Source organism: Chaetodon auriga, chromosome 13, assembly GCF_051107435.1.
Source record: "Chaetodon auriga isolate fChaAug3 chromosome 13, fChaAug3.hap1, whole genome shotgun sequence".
Classification (NCBI taxonomy): Eukaryota; Metazoa; Chordata; class Actinopteri; order Chaetodontiformes; family Chaetodontidae; genus Chaetodon; species Chaetodon auriga.
The window spans coordinates 8,973,164-8,992,007 of record NC_135086.1 but is presented as its reverse complement, the minus strand read 5'-3'; the positions used below and the strand labels follow the sequence as shown (position 1 = coordinate 8,992,007).

The window sequence follows — 18,844 nt, the reverse complement described above, 5'->3', positions numbered from 1 at the left end:
TTTTCACATCTTAACAGCAAAAACAAAATTTGCTAAAACACACATGCGAGTGAGTGAGCACACATATCTCAGCCTATGTTTAACCCGCCTTTCCTGTACAGATAACAGTTATATACAGTATACAGCATTTTTGCTGAGGTTTCTCTCTCTTTTCCTCTCAAAAACACTAAACTTTTAATTTCAGGCTTCTTGAGGGACCCATGTACCGGCCCTGCATAGTCAGTTCCACCATGACGCTGCATGTAAAAAGTAATATGATTGCACATATTGGGAAAATCTCTTTAACCCTGTCCATCAATCAATGTGTTTTCCAGGTGTCAGTGGTACTTTAAGGCCAAGATGACTTCAGAGGAGAAAAGGAGGACCAATTATCAGAATGGGCACGGTAAATCAATCAGTCTGCTGCCTTCTTTCTCTCACTGTGACCCTGATTTTTGTGTTTTCACAGAAAGATTGAGTCAAGAATAATTAGTTTCCATATTTATGGTAATGACAGGAGGGCAGGTCTGCTCAGTCTAAATTTTATAGTTTAATAAACACGTAAAATCTGTTTGGCACATTACACATTAACATCATGTTAATGCTGAAAATGACTTTTCGCCAGAACGCCCAACCATTTGGTGAGAAAGTGCCAGGTTTCATTTTGTGGCACGTCTTTGCCAACAAGCGGGGACGGAAAGAGAGGAGAGAGATTGTGTGAGCCTCTGTCAGCAGCTACATGCTCTTCTCTTTGCATACAATGTGCACAGCGCACTGCTGTGTGGACCGTTTCCTGTGTGTTTCTGTGCCTATGGATGTTTGAACTCTGCTCATGAGCGGCACCACAGGCTTTAACACGATGCAAAAACACCGACTTGGTAGTGTCACAAAGGCTGGCATGAAAAGAAGCAGCGAATGTGGTATTTATAGTGTCAGGAATTAAGACGTCAGACATGTCAACAGTTTAAAATTCTTGAAACTACAATGCTCCTTCATCTTTCTGTCTCCCTCCTCATATCCAGCACTCCTCCTCACCTCCTCCTCAGGTTTCATTTGATGTTCTACATGAGCTTTTTTTCTTATTATTATCAATCTGCTTACAGAGCTGCATCCCCGAGCCGTCTGCCTCTGCACTCCTGCACCCTTCTGTCTCTTCTTTTTTTTTTTGTCTTTTGATTCCCAACTTTTCATAAAAAGCACAAATTGAAATGAGAGCTGTAAAGTGAAAAAAGAAAAGACGTCTGAAAGTGAGCAGAAAGACGAAGATTGGGACGAGACGGGGGGAAATTGCAAGAGGAGAAACAGAGAGGAGAGAAAAACGAGGATGAGGGCAAGCGGGTTGGAAGGCGGAGGAAGAGAGGAGAGGACAAAGAGAAATGAGGCAGTTTTAAGAGGAAAGTTAGATTTTGGCTAGAAAGTCAGATAGAGATAGGAAAGAGAAGGAGAAGACATATACATCAAATTAGTTTTTGAAGGTGGCCACCAAGCTGCCACACTGATTTTCAGTATTAAAACACACACCTTACGAGCGAGTGTGTGTGTGTGTGTGCTCACTCCTAATTTAAAGTATTGCTCTTCAAACTCCTGTGTCTTGTCTCAGGTCTCAGCCCTGAGTGTGGTGTCGAGCTTCAGAGGAGAACGGCGTCCTCGGGGTTTTGCTGGAGCCCGTTCAGGCATCCCAGCCAACTGATTGTTGTTTTTTTGTTTTGTGATACTGTATCGATCCCTGAAGGAGAAACACGGCTTCTGTCTAGCCTCCCGCCGCCCGTCCGCTGGGAGGTCAGGGTCAAGAGCCAGAGCAGCAGCAGTCTGTTAAAGATTCGCTGACTTGCTCAAGGACACTTCAACAGGGTGGATGCTTGTTTAAAGTCCCTTTTGCTCGTGTGCTTTGTCAGAGAGCAAACACTGAGCCTCAGGCAGCCTCCCAGCTCGTGATCAATAGCAGATTAATGTGTCTCCAGCATTCGTGTAAAGAGTGACCAAATCTTTCTTGTGTTTATGCATGTAATGTTCCGTCATGCATCGCTGATACGGGATGAAAACAAACACATAACAAAGCTGTCTCTGAGTGTATTTGTGCAGTAATTATCTCTCTATAGACAGCAGCTCAGTAGATGTAGACAGGAAACATGGAGGGAGAGAAGGGTCACTGCAGACATACTGAATGTTTTGTGTCTTACATTGAGGTCTGGATGTTATTTAGGATTATTAATTATACAGAGACAGAATTTAAAGAGACAAACACTGTTTCTTATGGAATTGTCCATGTTTAGGCTGAGGACAGTTCAAGCATGCATGCATCAGTTTATTTTCGTCTCTCTATTTTAGCTTCTTTGCTCAACTAGTTTTAGTTAGAGCTGGGCTTTGAAAGGCAAGTCAATCCGGACCCAGCCCATAACTCAGTGATCATCAACTGGCAGCCCGGGGGCCACATCCGTCCTGCAGAATAATGATGAATTCAGAAAGTGTTACTCACCGGTGGAAGAGGCTCAGTCTGTCCTGACAGTGATTGTAGATTATTTCGCCAACCCCTGGCAATGAGCCAGAAAGTCCATAATTCACAGTTCACCCGGTCTGTAGACTCGGATTATTCTCCAACTCCGTCCATTCTCCTCCTCTGTGGACCCGCCACCAAACTGCTTGGCTCTCAGACTGGCCGCTCCCTGGAGCTGACAGCAGCACGCTGGCTGGACTGAGGGAGGTAACTCTGGAGTTGTCAGAGAATCACATAGCTTGTTTGTTAGACACAAGAGACATCACCTGGATTTATTTTTGCTGGCCAACTGTTGTATTGACTCTCAAACTGAGTGTTTTTGTTTGCTTCCTGGGATCCAGGAGTTGAGATAAAGACTCATTCATTGATAGCTGAACTGTGGATTTTGCCTCGTTGGTGGAGGTCTGAGCATTGTCTACTTAAGTGTCTTGTTACCATTTTGGATTTTCCATGTTTTAAGGAGTCTGTTCACACTGATACAGGCTGATAAATATAACATTAATTTTGTGAGAAAGTGGAAATATTAAACAATAATAGGCTAATTAGACCTTTTATTATTATTTGAAAGAGCAGCACCTGCTTAGAAAAAGTCTGGCCCTGGGACCCCTGCCGCACTTCACGTTATGAACAGGTTACAACATGTGAGATCATTCACAGCGATCCTGTCCCCACATGAATAAGCTCATTCCCTGATTGTCGACATCGTATGCTGAAGAGGAGCCTCATTTATTTTCGTACTTGTGTGTTTCTTTTCCACCTACCTAAACCAAAATATGTTGATTCATATTTTTAATTTAATCATCACCTCTGTCTTTCCACGTACCCCCTGGTAACTGAGGATGTGCTCCCCTCAGTACAAGTACCCCTGGTCCTGGTTGTGTAGTATTTGTTGTAGCAGTAGTACAAATAGAGGGAGTGATGGTAAAAGCAGTAGCATTAAGAAGTTTAATACATTGTTTAATTTGATCTAAATCATCTTAAATTTTGCCAATTTTACCTTCCAGCCTACCCAAAAAATACGCTCCAGCTCATTGTCTCTGTGTCTTTCTGTCTGTCCCCACAGTCCCTTTCCCAGGAATAAAGACTTATGTGGACCCTGACACATATGAAGACCCCACGCAGGCGGTCCACGAGTTCACCAAGGAGATCGACCCCTCCAGGATCCGCATCGAGAGGGTGATCGGAGCCGGTCTGTACACACACAGGCCTGCGCACACACACGCACACACTCATCCACTTGTGTCTGACTGATTTGTGGGCGGGGGAGGGTCATTTCGTGTCGGTTAGGATAACAATACCTTTAAATGTGCAACTGGAGAGGATCTATTTTCATTCCATCGCTATAATTGCCGTGATCCCCCTCTACTCCATTGTACAGGCTGAAGGGGACGCCGTTTTCCATTTCCCTGTGTCTCTCTGTCATTTTCTCTGCACAGACTGCAGGAATATTAAAGCTTTAACAGGTTTAGAGAACAAAAGAAAGTGTAAGAATAGATTCAGAGCGCTTTCTTTAGAAGGTGAAAGAGAGAATTTCATCAAGTTTTAACTAATCAGAGAAGAGCCAATAAGGCTGGAGTGCGGATGGGAACTGCAACACTGCCCCCAGGTGGCGTACTGTGCTGCCTGCTGATGGTGGAGCAGCAGCTCGCTGATAGACTCCTCAGTGTGTCCATTTGTGCGTGTGATTCAGGTGAGTTTGGCGAGGTGTGCAGCGGCCGCTTGAGAACGCCAGGGAAGAAGGAGATCGCCGTGGCGATAAAGACACTGAAAGGCGGCTATGTGGAGCGACAGAGGCGGGACTTCCTGCGTGAGGCGTCGATCATGGGCCAGTTTGACCACCCCAACATCATCAGGCTGGAGGGCGTCGTCACCAAAAGTAAGTTGGATTATGGGGGATTTAGTTTGGAGATTTGATAACATTGCTGTTTCCAGTGCATCTTCACATATTCTGTGTTCACACATCCAGCCTTCAAGACAGTGCTGAATACACGTGTGTTGTTTGATGCACAGGTGATTGGCTGCCCTGCCTCTTCTTCTGCACATGTCAGCATGAGTGGTGCATTTTCACATGTATGAATTCCAGGAACCCACAGAGACAAAGTGTCATATCAACATCTGTACCTGAGTCACCGTCTTTTAATCAAAAACACTCCCTTCACTTCTCTTGTCTGGGGGCGACCCAGATGCTGCTCTCGCTTCAAGCGCTCGGCTTAAAAGCGAAAATAAAATGTAACAAGAGCGTTTGAAAATTGCAGTCTCTTTACCCATCACTCTGTTTACCGCAGCCTGATGGATAAATGTATGCCCCGGGTTGTTGGAATGGTGGATTGCAGTAAAAGCGCTCTTTATTGAGGCCGTGTCATTTTCAGGTATGGAATAACTAGTCGCTATGCATTTCTCTTGGCATTTACGAGATTAGCGAACTGACTCTGCTCTGTTTATACACACGGTTTTGTTGTGTGTTTATGCCCGCATCATCCTCTGCACGCCCCTAGTGAGCGTGTGTGTGTGTGTATTTGTGTGTTTATTCTTCACCGTTTTTGCCCCGTTTTTGTGCAAGAATATGCTTCATATACAAAAGGTGTGTGTTTGTGAGTGTGTGTGAGGACATGTTAACGAGCTCTGTTTTACGGGGCTCACCCAGCGCAACATATGGTTGTTTTTACAGGGGGTGTATAAACTGAGACATCGCTGTGAATATAAATTCGTCCCCTGAAGACTTTCACTTCCCCTCCCTGAATGTAGATAGAGGACACTCCTCAGCTTTGACCCCGCTGACGAGGAATACTGATAAGGGTCTTTAAAGGCCGATACTGCAATTATTGCACTCGCTTGCTGATTGCTGATATTTTGCACCGCTAGATTTACCTTTAGCTTTTATAGCCTTCCACCTCTGAAGCTATTGAGTGAAAGCATCCTCCCACACAACACTGAGATGATTTCTCTGGTAAGACATCTGATGATAAAACAGACTAAAAGACGTTTTGAGTCTGGGAAGGACTTTTCATCACATCAGAGGTCAACAACACTGGCTGGCTGCACTTAATTACTGAATATTACTGAACCATGGCTGCTGTGAAAATATTGTATTTCCCATTTTTGTGGGGTTTTTTTTGGAGACATTTTTATGCTTTTCAATCCAGTTAATCTTATGAAAAACAACATCATGAACCCTTGAACTCATAATTTTTCCATTTTAAGTTATAAGTAGCTTTAAAGCTTAGAAATCCGCTCTGAATGTCACTTCTTACGAGTCGCGTGTGTGAGTTTAGTTTTTGACTCGGAAACAATACTTGGACAAAAAGATGAATAATTCAAGGTCCCCTTACTAGTTTCTTTTTCTCAAGGTCTTCTATGGGAGGCAGTTGAAAGCTCAGCAAACAACAAGTGAATGGATCTTGTGTGTATGTTGCAATGTTACTTAAGCATATTAATGACTAGAGGCAGAAATACAGAGGTACTGCGGTGTTATGTATTTTAATAATATTTGAATTTTGGAGCATTGTTTTGTTTTAATATTACATGAAATGTAAAAGCATGAAATATAGTCAGTGAAATGAATTCAATCTGACATAAGAAGAAATAAAATGGTTTACCGGGTTCATAGGAAGTTATCATACCAAACCATTTCCCATAATTGCCTCTCCAGTGTTGCCTGCACACACACGAGTACCCACACCCAGTACACATATATACACACTAAATCATGCAATTAGCCATTTGTGCTTGGCATCATATACAGAGACACATTAATTCTGAGTCTTTCCTTTCTGTCTGCCTGGATGTTTGTCTTTCACTGTGTCTCTCTCTCCATCTTTCACTCCCTACATCTGTTGTTGTCCTTCAGAGACTAATTATGGAGACTATTGTGCTGTGACTGACTGCTATACCTGCTCAGAAATAACAGGTGACGCATTAGACTCTGTTAACAGGTGCAGGGTTTTTTTTTTCATGTTCAGGCGCTGCACTGCATAACTATATATTGTTTCCAGACCTGGTTAATTAGCTCGGGAAAGCCAAGCTTGATCAAGTAATTTCATGTCTATCCCTGTTGCATTGGTGCTGGGGGAAAGTATCTGCAAATTTAAGGGTAAGATTTAGCAGATTTAAAAAGAAAAAAAAACATCATGTTCTTTTGGTCCAAAGAAAGTGAGGCTCAGCTCATCCATCCATCCATCCACACACCCACTCTGCCTTCTTTCCTCTGGCGACAGGAATGAAGGCTTACAATCAATACACCCTTGTTGATGATATGCTTGATTCGGCTTTGATTATTTAAAATGTTAAAAGCATTCAAGCTGTTAAAAAATGAACGTTAACGCGATCGATATTTCTCAGTTTTGTCTGACGGTTTGTTGATTTTAAGCTGCTGCATCATTTTCTGAATGTCACAGTATTTCACTTGTTCTTATTATATTTTTCTCCAGATGACCTCATCACTCAAAATGTAAAAATGCCCTTCCAAAAAAAAAAAAAAGTCCCTTCCAATTAAATCAATCACTCACCGTGCAGCCTGTGTTTATGAAGGCGCACAGCACAAAGCGTGTGTGTTGTCACCTGCGCCTGTTCAGTATTCGATGTAAACCTCAGTGGAAGGTGCAGCCGGAGATGAGTCCCTGTCAGTCCAGGGCTCCAATTACATTTTGGTGTCCAAATGACAATAGCTTGCACCATGTCTTTTTATCATTATGTTGCATTTTGGACTTCTCCAGACGCTTCCCATTGAAAAAAATGCCTAAAAGTGGTTTCGAGCCGCTCTTTATCAAAGATGGTGGACTAGTTCTCATCCTTGAAGCCTTCCTCTTGTGGCAAGTGGGGAAATGAAGTTTAATGTGCCAAACTTACTTCAATAATCCACACAAAGGTGAAGCTGACGCTTTATCTGAAGTGTTTTTCATGTTTTTCTTTCACATCTGAAAAGGCTTGAACAATGAGGACCAAGTGTTTTGGAAAATGTACGTCTGCTTAAATTCCCCATCTGCAGTAAAGAGCAGCGTGCTTCCCTCAGCTCATTGGTAAGCAGCTGGGACTGTACCCAGAGCAGCTAATGAGAGTCCCAAATGTCCAACACAATACCTTGTTCTGCACAGTGTATTTTTAATCAATACATAGATTAAAATGAACAGTCTCGGTTTGTCGTCTTAATTTATAGTTCCACTTGTTTATTCAGCTGAAACCACATAATGCGACCATGGCAGAAGCCTCGCTGGCATCATTCAGTCTCACCTCCTGTCTCCTCTCTCTCTCTAATGAGATGTTGACTCCCTTAAAAACAATAACACCACTAACACAGTGGTTGTTATTGCCTGTCTGTTACAACAGTTTTCATTATTTTGACATGTCACCATCTGTGAAATATCTCTTTGTGACTGATTTTCCTTTAATTACACTGGCGTAGAGCGAATGCAGCGCACCGTTGTCGCCCTGTCTGCAAAGCTTCATTGTGGAAATAATGGAAACTCAAATCAAATGCCTTTCATCACATTGTGGTCTTGCATTTTGGCACAAAAAGCACATCCGTCGTGTGATTTTTCACATTAGCATGTGAGGAAAAAAAAGGATCTGAAGTGTGATATCGTGGTGTTACTTCACCACAGTAACACTTCCCTCTGTTTCCAGCAGTTCAGAGTGGTTTACAGCTCACCAGCACAAAGTCCTGGACAGCTGCCTCCCAGCTGTAAACCAGTCAGTCTGTGACACCGGCAGGATCCTCTGTGGGGAAACAATAAAAGTTTGGAGAGAGAACTCGTGCTCACACCTGTTTCTATCTGTTTTATGTCGTACATGAACTGAATGCTGAACAGGTCCCGTCCAGCAGGTTGTGCATGTTGAGATGGAGAAGTTTCATGAATTGAGCGACTTGACTCATCAATCAGCTGCTGATGGCTGGTGTGTTTCCCCAGCCCTCGCTTTCCTTTACTGTGTCTCAGACTGACACACACACTCACACAGTCTGATTTTGTCAGCCAGTGCTCACCTGAGCCTGACGTGTCACCTGCATTTGGAGAGTTCACTGACAGATAATGGTGTAACTTGTGAAGGCCAAATTTGAATATGTGGAATTTGGACACAAAACACCAAAAATATCAACCTCTGTATTTACTTTTAAAGACCTGTAAGAAAATCTAAGCACACACAAAGATCCTTTTAACTGTACTTTGCTCGGCAGATTGAAGTAGCTCAGGTGTCAGTACATGACCTTACCGTCATCTGTGGATCACATGATGGCATCTCTACACACAATCACACGACACAGAGCACTAAGTATTTTTTAGTCCCTGTAAACAGAGAAGCAGTGGGTCTTTCTAGCTCTTTGACATCAGAAAAACTGACTTTACATGCATCGGTTTATGTGTCTCACTTGGTACATCGTGAGTCTCAGTGCAGTTCTGTTCGCTGTAGACTGTCCTTAACAGCTAAACATATCCGTAATAGCAAAGAAATAGTGTTTGGAGAAGTAAGAAGCTTGTGTTGTGTGTGTGTGTTTGCAGGCAGGCCGGTGATGATCGTGGTGGAGTACATGGAAAATGGATCGCTGGACTCGTTTCTGAGGGTAAGTGTTGAGGACTCCAGTATGTCTGCTTCTGGCTTCAGGTGGTATTCTTGTGGGAAATAAACCCATGACAATGCCAATACAAACAATGCTGATATAAATATAGCGTGAAACAAGCTGTGTCTACTAATACTGAAGGCTTTTGTCTTAGTCTGTAAAAGCAGCACCACCTTTGCATGTCTTTGTTGTTGATTTTTAAAGCCTTGCAGGCAGATAGTGAGATTGCCCATGGGTGGCTGGGGACCAAGCATGCTAAAATATTTGTAAAAATTGGGAGAAAAACAGGCAGTTTAACTTTGTCTCTGTTTTGGCTGTCGAGAATCTAAAATGGGAACCTCATTTCAGATCAGCCGTCCTTTGCTGTCTCTGGTTTTTGCAGTGGCTCCTTCTGTCACTTCATTTTTCTCTGTGTCCTTCTTTCCCCCGTCAGCAACACGACGGTCACTTCACTGTCATCCAGTTGGTTGGCATGCTCCGTGGCATCGCCTCGGGCATGAAGTATCTGTCAGACATGGGCTACGTTCACCGCGACCTGGCAGCTCGTAACATCCTGGTCAACAGCAACCTGGTGTGTAAAGTGTCAGACTTCGGCCTGTCCCGAGTCCTGGAGGACGACCCGGAGGCGGCTTACACCACGACGGTACAGCTGACACAAGCCTCTAAAACCAAGCAGCTACCTCTAATTTATTACAAAGCTGAGTTAATCCTGTTCTAACAGGCTAACATATCCTCAAAGTACAGGCTCCAAAACGAGGTTACTGAACTGAAATGCTGCATTAAAGGTTATGAAATAATCACATGTTAAGATTTTGTATCAGCAGTTCAGCACTGACCTCCACAACCTTCCTCACAACCGGAGCGTCTTCACTCTTAATGTCTCTGCTCAGAGCTTATTTGAAAAACTTTTGATTCTGGGGAAGAAGGCAGGGATGTTCCTGGACCCAAATACAGTATTTTACAAAACCTGTATTCAAAAGCAATGAAGAAAATACTGCGACAGAAAGAAAACTGTCGTCCTCCTTTTCATAGAAGCAAGTTTAGCATGTTTTAGCTCTTCAGGTACAAATGGTGACAGCACTAAACATCTCTTGTGCCTGTAGCTGTTGGAAACTGCTTTGAGAGGTTGCTATTACTTTTATTTGGGTTGCTTTTGTTTCATGACAGGGAAGCTATTTCACTGTAATCTCTTGAGAAAGGCATCCGAAGGGGTCTTCCAAGGCCTTTAATCTATAATCTGCTGTCCTCACGTTGTGATCTAGAACTTTAGGAGAGATAGTGAAATATTTAGTGTCCTGCTTGTTAGATCGCCTCTTCTTGTTGGAGCAAACAATGTGTCCAACCGTAGCACGAATGCAGATGAGTTAACAGAACAATACGTTGAATTAAAAAGCAATACATACATCAGCTTTATTGTTATTCACAGCACCACAGCAGGAGTAACAAGGATACAAGTTTCTCTCAGTCCAGTCATATTTGCTGCCAGTTGGCTGACTTCTCCTGCTCTGTTCCTGGCTTTGTGAGAGAGCCTCATTATAAGTAGAGTTGAGAAGTCTTGACCTATGAAAGGCACAGGAGTAGAGACCCAGCAAACAGCAGCTCAATTTACAGAGATGTACTGTGGGTTTACGAGACACTCCCGACCAGCTGTTGTGTGCATTGTTTTCCCCAAATAGAAGCCTCGTCAGTGAGGAAAAGGCATTCAGAATTTGGGACGCTTTGGATTCTCTATTCGAAGATTGTATTTACATACTGATGCTATTTGCGTAAGCTTGAGACGTCAGCAAACTGATGCATCGCTGTACTCCCGCCTGATTAGGCTGATGAAATTCCTCCCGAGGCCGGTGAAAGATGGAGTTGCCGCAGCCAGCAGAAGCTAAACTTCCAAATAAACTTTTGTGCTGAAAAGACGCTGTTCTGTAAATCTGTCTGAGCCCACAGTGACCTCCATTTCCTGGTTTGTATTGAGGTTATTGTGTGAAGGAAATGCTGTGTTTATGGTTCCGAGTTTAGCTTTCTGCTCCGCAAGACTGGGGTTGAAATCCACAGAAGGGAAGAAGCGAAGGTTGAGGTGAGGTGAGGTGGAAATTGGAGGTGATGAACGCAGAAATGGTGATAAAATCTGGGTTTTAGAATTCAGAATATGAGAGCACTTGGACAGGAGTATTTATGAAATATTATAAGTGTGCTTTAAAGTGGCTCAGTATGCATTTGAGCTCGCTTTAACAACTACTCCCGTCAGTGGAAACTCTGCCGGGAAGCAGTACTTGCCGGGCTGAGGCCACTGAGATGCTGAGATATACTTGGAATGATTCACTAGATGTCGTGCAGGCAGTGATAAACATTTTTACAATCGGCGGATGTCACTGAGGAAGGTTTACCTGTCAGTTTTCAGGATGTACTCAGTGTGCTGATGCTTTAATGTGTGTAACTGTGAGTGTCTTTATTTCATACCTTGTGTGTGTGTGTGTGCGCGTGCGTGTGTGTGTGTGAACAGGGTGGTAAGATCCCCATCCGATGGACCGCTCCTGAGGCCATCTCATACAGGAAGTTCTCCTCGGCCAGTGATGCGTGGAGTTACGGCATCGTCATGTGGGAGGTGATGTCATACGGGGAGCGGCCATACTGGGAGATGTCCAATCAGGATGTGAGTGTTGTCGTCATCAGAACGGTTGTTTATGGTGTATTTGCGTCACATGGCGAAACAATCGGCCCGGTCGGGAAAAGGAACGCTGTGAGAACTCCACCTTGTTATTTTATACTCACTCGGCCTTCTCAATCAAAAAGCTCTCGAGTCTCACTCACTTAATCCCAAAAGCCTCTGCTGCCAAGTCTGTAAGTCTTAAATGTAATTTACTGCATATTCAGGACACTTATAGTCAGATTTGACAGAAATGGACTCCGACACAAAGGAGCTTTTTGGTGATTTAAGAAAAGAAGTGAAGCTACTGCAGGACTGTTTGATGACTGATATCTTCATTCATTTATTGGCTTTTTATTTTTTACGTTCAGGGTTAGGGTTCATTTTAGAAATTCTGAGGTCATCTGGAGCCATGTTTTCCTGTCCAGGGACCGCTAGTAGAAAATAAATCTGGTACAAAACATCTCTTTGTTTGAGATGAATGTTTTTAAGGTCTCTGACAAATAAATGTGACAGAATTCAAATAAAAAAAATCCAAATTCCCAAAGAAAAAGATAAAAATGTGCGTTCAGTGAATTTTCAGTTTGCATTATTTGCTGGGTCGTTTGTGCAGTTTGTATTCAGTCAGTGCAAGAAATATGAAAAGTGTGCACACGTGAGTATGTGACAGGTGAACAGGTGACATCATTTCTGTGTCCTCTGGTTGGGTAATTGAAGCAGCTTTGTGTGGCAGCTCAGAACTCGTCTCTAGTTCTTGGAATTATTTTCCTCCGGTCTCTTTCTTTTCTGTCTCTCTTCTCTGTACGCTCGGTTCATAAAGCCCTGGAACAAATGCACATTTTCACCCAGGCTGAAACATGTCCGACTCATGGCTTCACCTCAGTTCACGCCGCCCGAGGAAAACCTCACGCCCACTCACATCTTTCCATTGACTTTATATGCAACTGAGCCGCATCTGAAACTCACCTCGCCTTCTGCCTGCGCACACTAAGACATTTTCAACGAGCCATTCATCACTTCTCAAAACACTTGTACGACACTTTACTTTTACTTAAGAATAAGTAAAATGACTTCAGTATCTCCAGCTAATTTAAAGGCGCTCTATGCAGGATTTGTCGATTGAGAGTTGACCCCTCCTCCTCCAAAGGAGAGAAATAAAACATCATTTTCTGAGGGTTTCACAGCGGTTATGTTCCAATGCACAAATAAACATCTCCACGCACAACCCTGTGGGAAGGTGCTGCGCTGTCGGATTTTGCGTGAACGCAGTCGACACACGCGTCCGCTAACCCTCAGTCAAAAAGACACAGATCTGCAGCTCTTCATACATCCATGACACAGAGAGACAAACGGCAAAATGACGAGAAAATGCAGGCAGAGGGAGTAAAAACACAGCCGCACACTGCCAGAGAGCCATTAGTGATCACTGAGAGGGATTATGCTTGTTTTTAAGGAAAATCCTGCTCAGTATGCCTTTAACTGTTGAATTGTATTTATGTAAATCTGATCTGTCTGTTACTGTGATTGTGTGTGTTTTTTCATGATATTTAGTCTAAAAAATATCTGAATCAGGCTCCGTTTTGTAATTGTTCAATGAGGATGTGACTTCTTTAACGATAGTGATGCTGTTTTGGCTGCAATTTGTGCTTACTAGATCAGGCTCAGTCATTCTCTTCCAGCGCTGATTGTATTGAGATCCTTCAGACACTGATGATGTTTTACAGAGCACGAAATGAATGAAAAAACAAGTATATCTTCACTTTTGAAGAACTATTCCCTGAAAGGATTTTCTCTGAGGCAGCTCAGTGGTCGTTCTTAAAGGATGGAAGAGACTTATTCATGTTGTTTCCCCTCACAAGCCTGGTTCTCTAACCTCAACACCACAACACACTTTAATATCAACTTCTCTGCTCCGCCGAGTACATTCTGAGTAAAGTTTGTTTTACGTTATATCGGTTTAAATTGCTGCCCTTTAACCTGCTCCCTGGCTGTTTCCTCACATCAAAAGCCTACCTCTGAGAGAGAGGAGGGGAGGAACAGAAACGCTGGTGAAATCCAACAAAAGGATGAAAAAGATGCATTAGAGGAAAAGGAAAAGAGCAGTGAAGGTCAGAGGTTCAGAGGACTTCGGTCCAGCAGAGGGGGAGTTTAAAGCTGTGGATTCAGTGTGGCTGAGCAACCCGCTGATCCCTGGGCTGTGGTCAGGGATTGGAGGGGCCATGGAGGAAGCAGATCCATCCCTCTGTCCGCTGAGTGTGAAAGCTCCACCGTAATCCCCTCAACCCCTCACACACAGACTCGTACACATCTGCACACGGACATCCACACACGCACATTCAGTGCAGTCCCGGGGTTTGGGGAGGATTTGTGCTGTTTGGGAATTGCTTAGAAGTGCTTTCCAAGGCAAAAGGCCAGCCAAGCCGCAAAAGCAGCCAAACACTATCTCGTCCTGGTCAGCCACTTACCACAGCTCCCTGCAAAGATACATGGATCTCAGCTTTCCCATAGACTCACAGATGTGATAGGGAGATCTGCTGTGCGGAGGCTACAGTGATACACACGATCAGCTCAGATGAAAGAGGAATTTCCGATGCACGTTGAATTGATTGATAGTACAGATTACAGTTTGGGCACATCAATAAAAGAAGAATGAAGTTCAGGCTTATTTGTGCTACACAGGAAATCAGACATCCAAGGAGGAGGTTATGGGAAATAATAAGCTTACAGAAAGCATTAAATCTGACGATGCTTCCTGTTTTGACTTTAATTGCTTTGTTCATCTCATCAATTATTTCTCTGATTCATGGCGAAGGATCAAGCAAGTAATCTGTCTCTTTGCTGCGGGCTTATAGTTCGACAGGCAGAGCTATCATTAATGTATCTTAAAGCAGTCACAATCAATTTCCCTCACAGCAACAATGTATCAAATGACAGCGTGCGATGTGAGATGGGTCTTCGGAGTGATGACAAAGAAGTATCACCTCTGCTTTACAGTGAGTTTCGGCTCAAATTGGCAAACTTGGCTGCAATGCAGGGAGCTGTTTTTAGTGAATAGATTTTAATTGTTTGAAACGCTATGTTCAAGTTCACCAGTTACAGTATTCTGAAGCATTGTAAATGAGGTTTTATTGACTGGATGTTAATCCTATTTTTATGCTGAAAATTCATAGAAAATGTCATAACTCAAATGTCACATGAATTTTAGTGTAATTTGAAAAGCAACACTGACTTGTGTCACTATAAAGGTCAGTGAATGCGACTCCAGATCCTCAGACTTTGTGTGCAGATCCATATAATACCGAGCAATGCTGTGTTACAGCGGTTTGGCCATGACACTCAGTAGGAGTCTCTAACTTTAACTTTCAGGTTAAATGAATTCCAATACAGCAGTCGTCTTCCACATTTAGAGACTTCTTCCTTCCTCACATTCATCTGTCTCTCCAGGTGATTCTGTCTATTGAGGAGGGCTACCGGCTGCCTGCACCGATGGGCTGCCCCGTGGCCCTGCACCAGCTGATGCTGCACTGCTGGCAGAAGGAGAGGAGTCATCGGCCCAAATTCACCGACGTTGTTTCTTTCTTGGACAAACTGATCCGTAACCCCAGCAGCCTGCTGCCTCTGGTAGAGGACATTCAGAGGTACAATAGTTCAGAGTTCTTCATACCAAATTAAATGTAAATGCACTCTAAGTTAATTTAGAAGTGACCCGTCTCTGGGGGCTCTGTAACCTCAGAGCAGTTAAGTTTCAATAAACCGAGAGCTATGATAGGACGTCTCCGGTAAAGCAGGCAAAGATAGTTTGACTTTTGTGTTGACAGAAGTTTCTAAAATGCTTTTACTCCTACACTTAAAAGTAGGAGCAAGTGTGTGTCACTCTGAGAACTTTCAGCCAATAAGGCCAGTTGTCTAACTCTGAGATGCTTCAGAAATGCTGGCAGGATCTGACATTATCTTTTTTTGGGGGTGGGGGGGGTGTTGTCAGTCTACCAGAGTCTCCGGGGGAGGAAATGGACTACCCGATGTTCATCTCCATCGGCGACTGGCTGGACTCCATTAAGATGAGTCAGTACAAGAGCAATTTCATGGCAGCAGGCTACAACACATTGGATTCTGTGGCGAGGATGAATATTGAGTGAGTTGAAGAGCCAAAATATTATTATTAAATGGCATGTTACCAGACAGGACCTGCAGCAGTAGTGGTGATTTAAGTGAAGTTTAGCTTGCTTGTTATGCAGGGTACTATTCAGACTGTGAGTGTGGCTCCAGGAGGGAGCTTTCAGAATAACTCTGATGACATCACAGTGACATCATCAGGGTTATATCTCAGTTTCAGCTTGAGACTTCAACCTTTAACAGAAAGCCTGTGTGTTAAAGTAGGGATGCAGAGTTTGAAACACAGGAATTATGGGATAAATTATCACGCATGGAGGGTCTAATGAAAAAAAGAGTCATTTGTGATCAAGACGTCACGAGTCAGAACAAATGAGGCAACAAACGAGGTGAATGAAAAGTCCCCACGGGTTAAAGTGCTTTGTGTTTGTGTGTGTGTTTTTGCGTTTTCACTCTCGGCCTAGAGATGTGAGGCGTCTAGGGGTGGAGCTGATCGGCCACCAGAGGCGGATCATCAGCAGCGTACAGACCCTCCGCCTTCAGCTACTGCACGAACAGGAGAAGGGTTTCCATGTATGAGGACACCCTTTAACACAACCTGGGACGGACAGATAGATGGACCAGACGGAAGTGAAGTCTAGACCGTTGGACAGACAGTCTACAGCCTGTGCCTGAGTCTTAACCCCTCATGCAGGAGGTCATTGGACAGACTACCACAGCAGACTGCCCCCCCGGTCTCCCTCACATCCAGTAGTAACAGACTTTTTCCTACTATAAACCCCTTACCCAGTATACCTGGTTCTGCCAGACTATTACAGCCTGATAGACTTTGCAGACTGGCCCAGGCCCTCACGTAGGAGAATGTAATGCCTTGTTGCAGCAGCAGTACTTTATGTGTGGAGCAACAATATCTAGAGATGTAGATTTGCAGACATAATCTACTGAATCTTTTGACTCTTTTTTCGGTTGTTGTTCTTTTCTCGCTCCGAGTTATGTGCTCATGTAGCTGCTATCGGGTGTGCAATCGAAAAGTTTCGTCTTTTGAAAAAACGTATCCTCAATATTTTTCGTTTTGGGGTTCGATAAGTTATCATGAAGGTTTTCTTTGCATTGCTTTAGTTTACCCTCTCTCCAGAGAATCTGGTACGCTAATACTTGAAGAAAGACGTGAGAAGCGAGTTACGGAGATTTCTTGAATGTTTCAAAGTGTATAGACAATTAATCGATAATTATTATCATAACCTAATATCTATATATGTGCAGTCCTGTATGTGAAAGCCCTAGTAAATCTGGATCTTATTTAAGATGTTTTATTTATTTAAGATTTTGATCCAAATCAGCAATACAGTATTATGCAGTCACCTCAGTATCTCAGAGAGAGATGAAGAATCGTGCAATGAGAGACCTCTTGTTGGCATTCAGCCACGAGGCTCACACAACAACATCCACCTGGTCTCATCGTCTCATACTAAGCTTGCAGAACCGGATCCGTTGCCTTCATATGAATAACCATACAAGTCTATCCTGACAGTTTTTGGAACCAGTGTGCTCACAGTTGTGTGATAAGCCTGATTTTTTTTTTTTTTTTTTTTTTTCTTGGATTGTGAATGTTATACTTTGCCTGAAAGTACACACTCTCCACTGTCTTAACATATGAATGTTCACAGAATTTAGATATAGCTAGGAGATGTTTGAAGTCGTCTGGAAACTTAACATGGACTTATATGGTTCTTCAGAATTAGCTTTCATATCCACTCATTGTTTCTTTTTGCCTGCACACACTAACACAGGCAGGGGTTTGCACTTCTGGGACAAAGCTGATCCAAGATGTCAGAGCAGAATAATCCGTCGCATGGCGCGAAGCTAGCGGACGGATCTCGCAGAGTAACTCCAGTCAGTTCGTGGATTGTGGTCATGTCAAGTTTGTGACAGTGTGGGAAACCAGTGTACATAGAAATAGAAATGAAAACTGTTGGATCTGCAGTAGATGATGTCAAGTTGTCAGATGTTTGCCATTGAAATCAACATTTTTCTACATTCTCTAAGTGGGGTGGTGGATAGGCAGCGCAGCAGAATATAGCTAGTAAGTCGAGTTAGAGGCAGCAGACGCAGCTAAACCCTGGTGGGTGGATATCGGTGAGAAGAGGGACTAGTCTTAGTTTTGTGCGATGAGGACAGAGAGAGCGTATGACTCTCAGGACGGCAGAGCGAGAACGAACATGAACAGCAGCATCACAACTCATCATGTGTCATCAGCAGTAACACACACACACACACACACACAATGACATATACACACACACACGGAATGCCTTACAGTCGTTAACCATGCAAGACAGAAACACTCCAGACTAGTTTGTAAGTTTCAGTGCAGTCACAGGACCTAGCCATTAGTTTGAGTTGTATTCCATATTCAAGAGAGCGACTGGCCCCTCTGCAGCCGTGGGTTTTCTTACAAACTGGGGCTCAGTGATTTATGTCGAAGGCTAACTGGATCTAGAGATCTGTGCCTTTCGGCACACAGCGTAATTATGCATCCAGGCCTTCAGGAGAAGAAAAGATGCGCACACACATCCAAACACACCTATACACACACATATCTGCACACACACACACACACACACACACACACACGCGCGTGCTCACGGTCACCACCTCTCTACAGAATATGGAGGATATCAGATGCTGTTTGTTTAGCATGTTCTACTGCTGAGCAATGTTAGGACGTTCTTTTGTACAAAGTACAAGTATACTTATAATTCTTGTATTTTATTTTTCTATAATTTCCAAAGAGATGTTGTAGATCTTGCACACTGTAAGAGGCAGTTACAGCGAATATTTATTTGCAAATAAAGATGAACAGTTCTGGTGGTTGACTGCTCATTTAATTTTGTTTCAAAGCGGAGAAAGGCTGTCATATCTGTCAGGCTGTGACATGCCGTTGTTGTTTTTTCAGCACTGAAGTGAAGGAGAGCCCCCACCGATCTTGCCTCCCCTCACTGAAGAAGCCTTGCCAGAGCAGACCCTTCAGTGGACTCAGTTTAACAAAGTCGATTCTCATTGAGTCTCA

At 43.4% G+C, this 18,844-nt stretch overlaps 1 protein-coding gene across 1 annotated transcript in view; it reads left to right on the top strand.

Moving 5' to 3' along the window:
* Positions 1-18,844, top strand: part of LOC143330437 (ephrin type-A receptor 6-like) — a 159,101-nt gene extending 140,257 nt beyond the window's left edge. Inside the window, exons 9-17 of the mRNA XM_076747039.1 lie at positions 315-385; positions 3,537-3,662; positions 4,164-4,349; positions 8,965-9,026; positions 9,457-9,666; positions 11,521-11,670; positions 15,109-15,302; positions 15,647-15,796; positions 16,239-18,844. Of these exons, the coding sequence (XP_076603154.1) occupies positions 315-385; positions 3,537-3,662; positions 4,164-4,349; positions 8,965-9,026; positions 9,457-9,666; positions 11,521-11,670; positions 15,109-15,302; positions 15,647-15,796; positions 16,239-16,353 (1,264 nt within the window). The 3' untranslated portion in view covers positions 16,354-18,844. The remainder of the gene's footprint in view (positions 1-314; positions 386-3,536; positions 3,663-4,163; positions 4,350-8,964; positions 9,027-9,456; positions 9,667-11,520; positions 11,671-15,108; positions 15,303-15,646; positions 15,797-16,238) is intronic.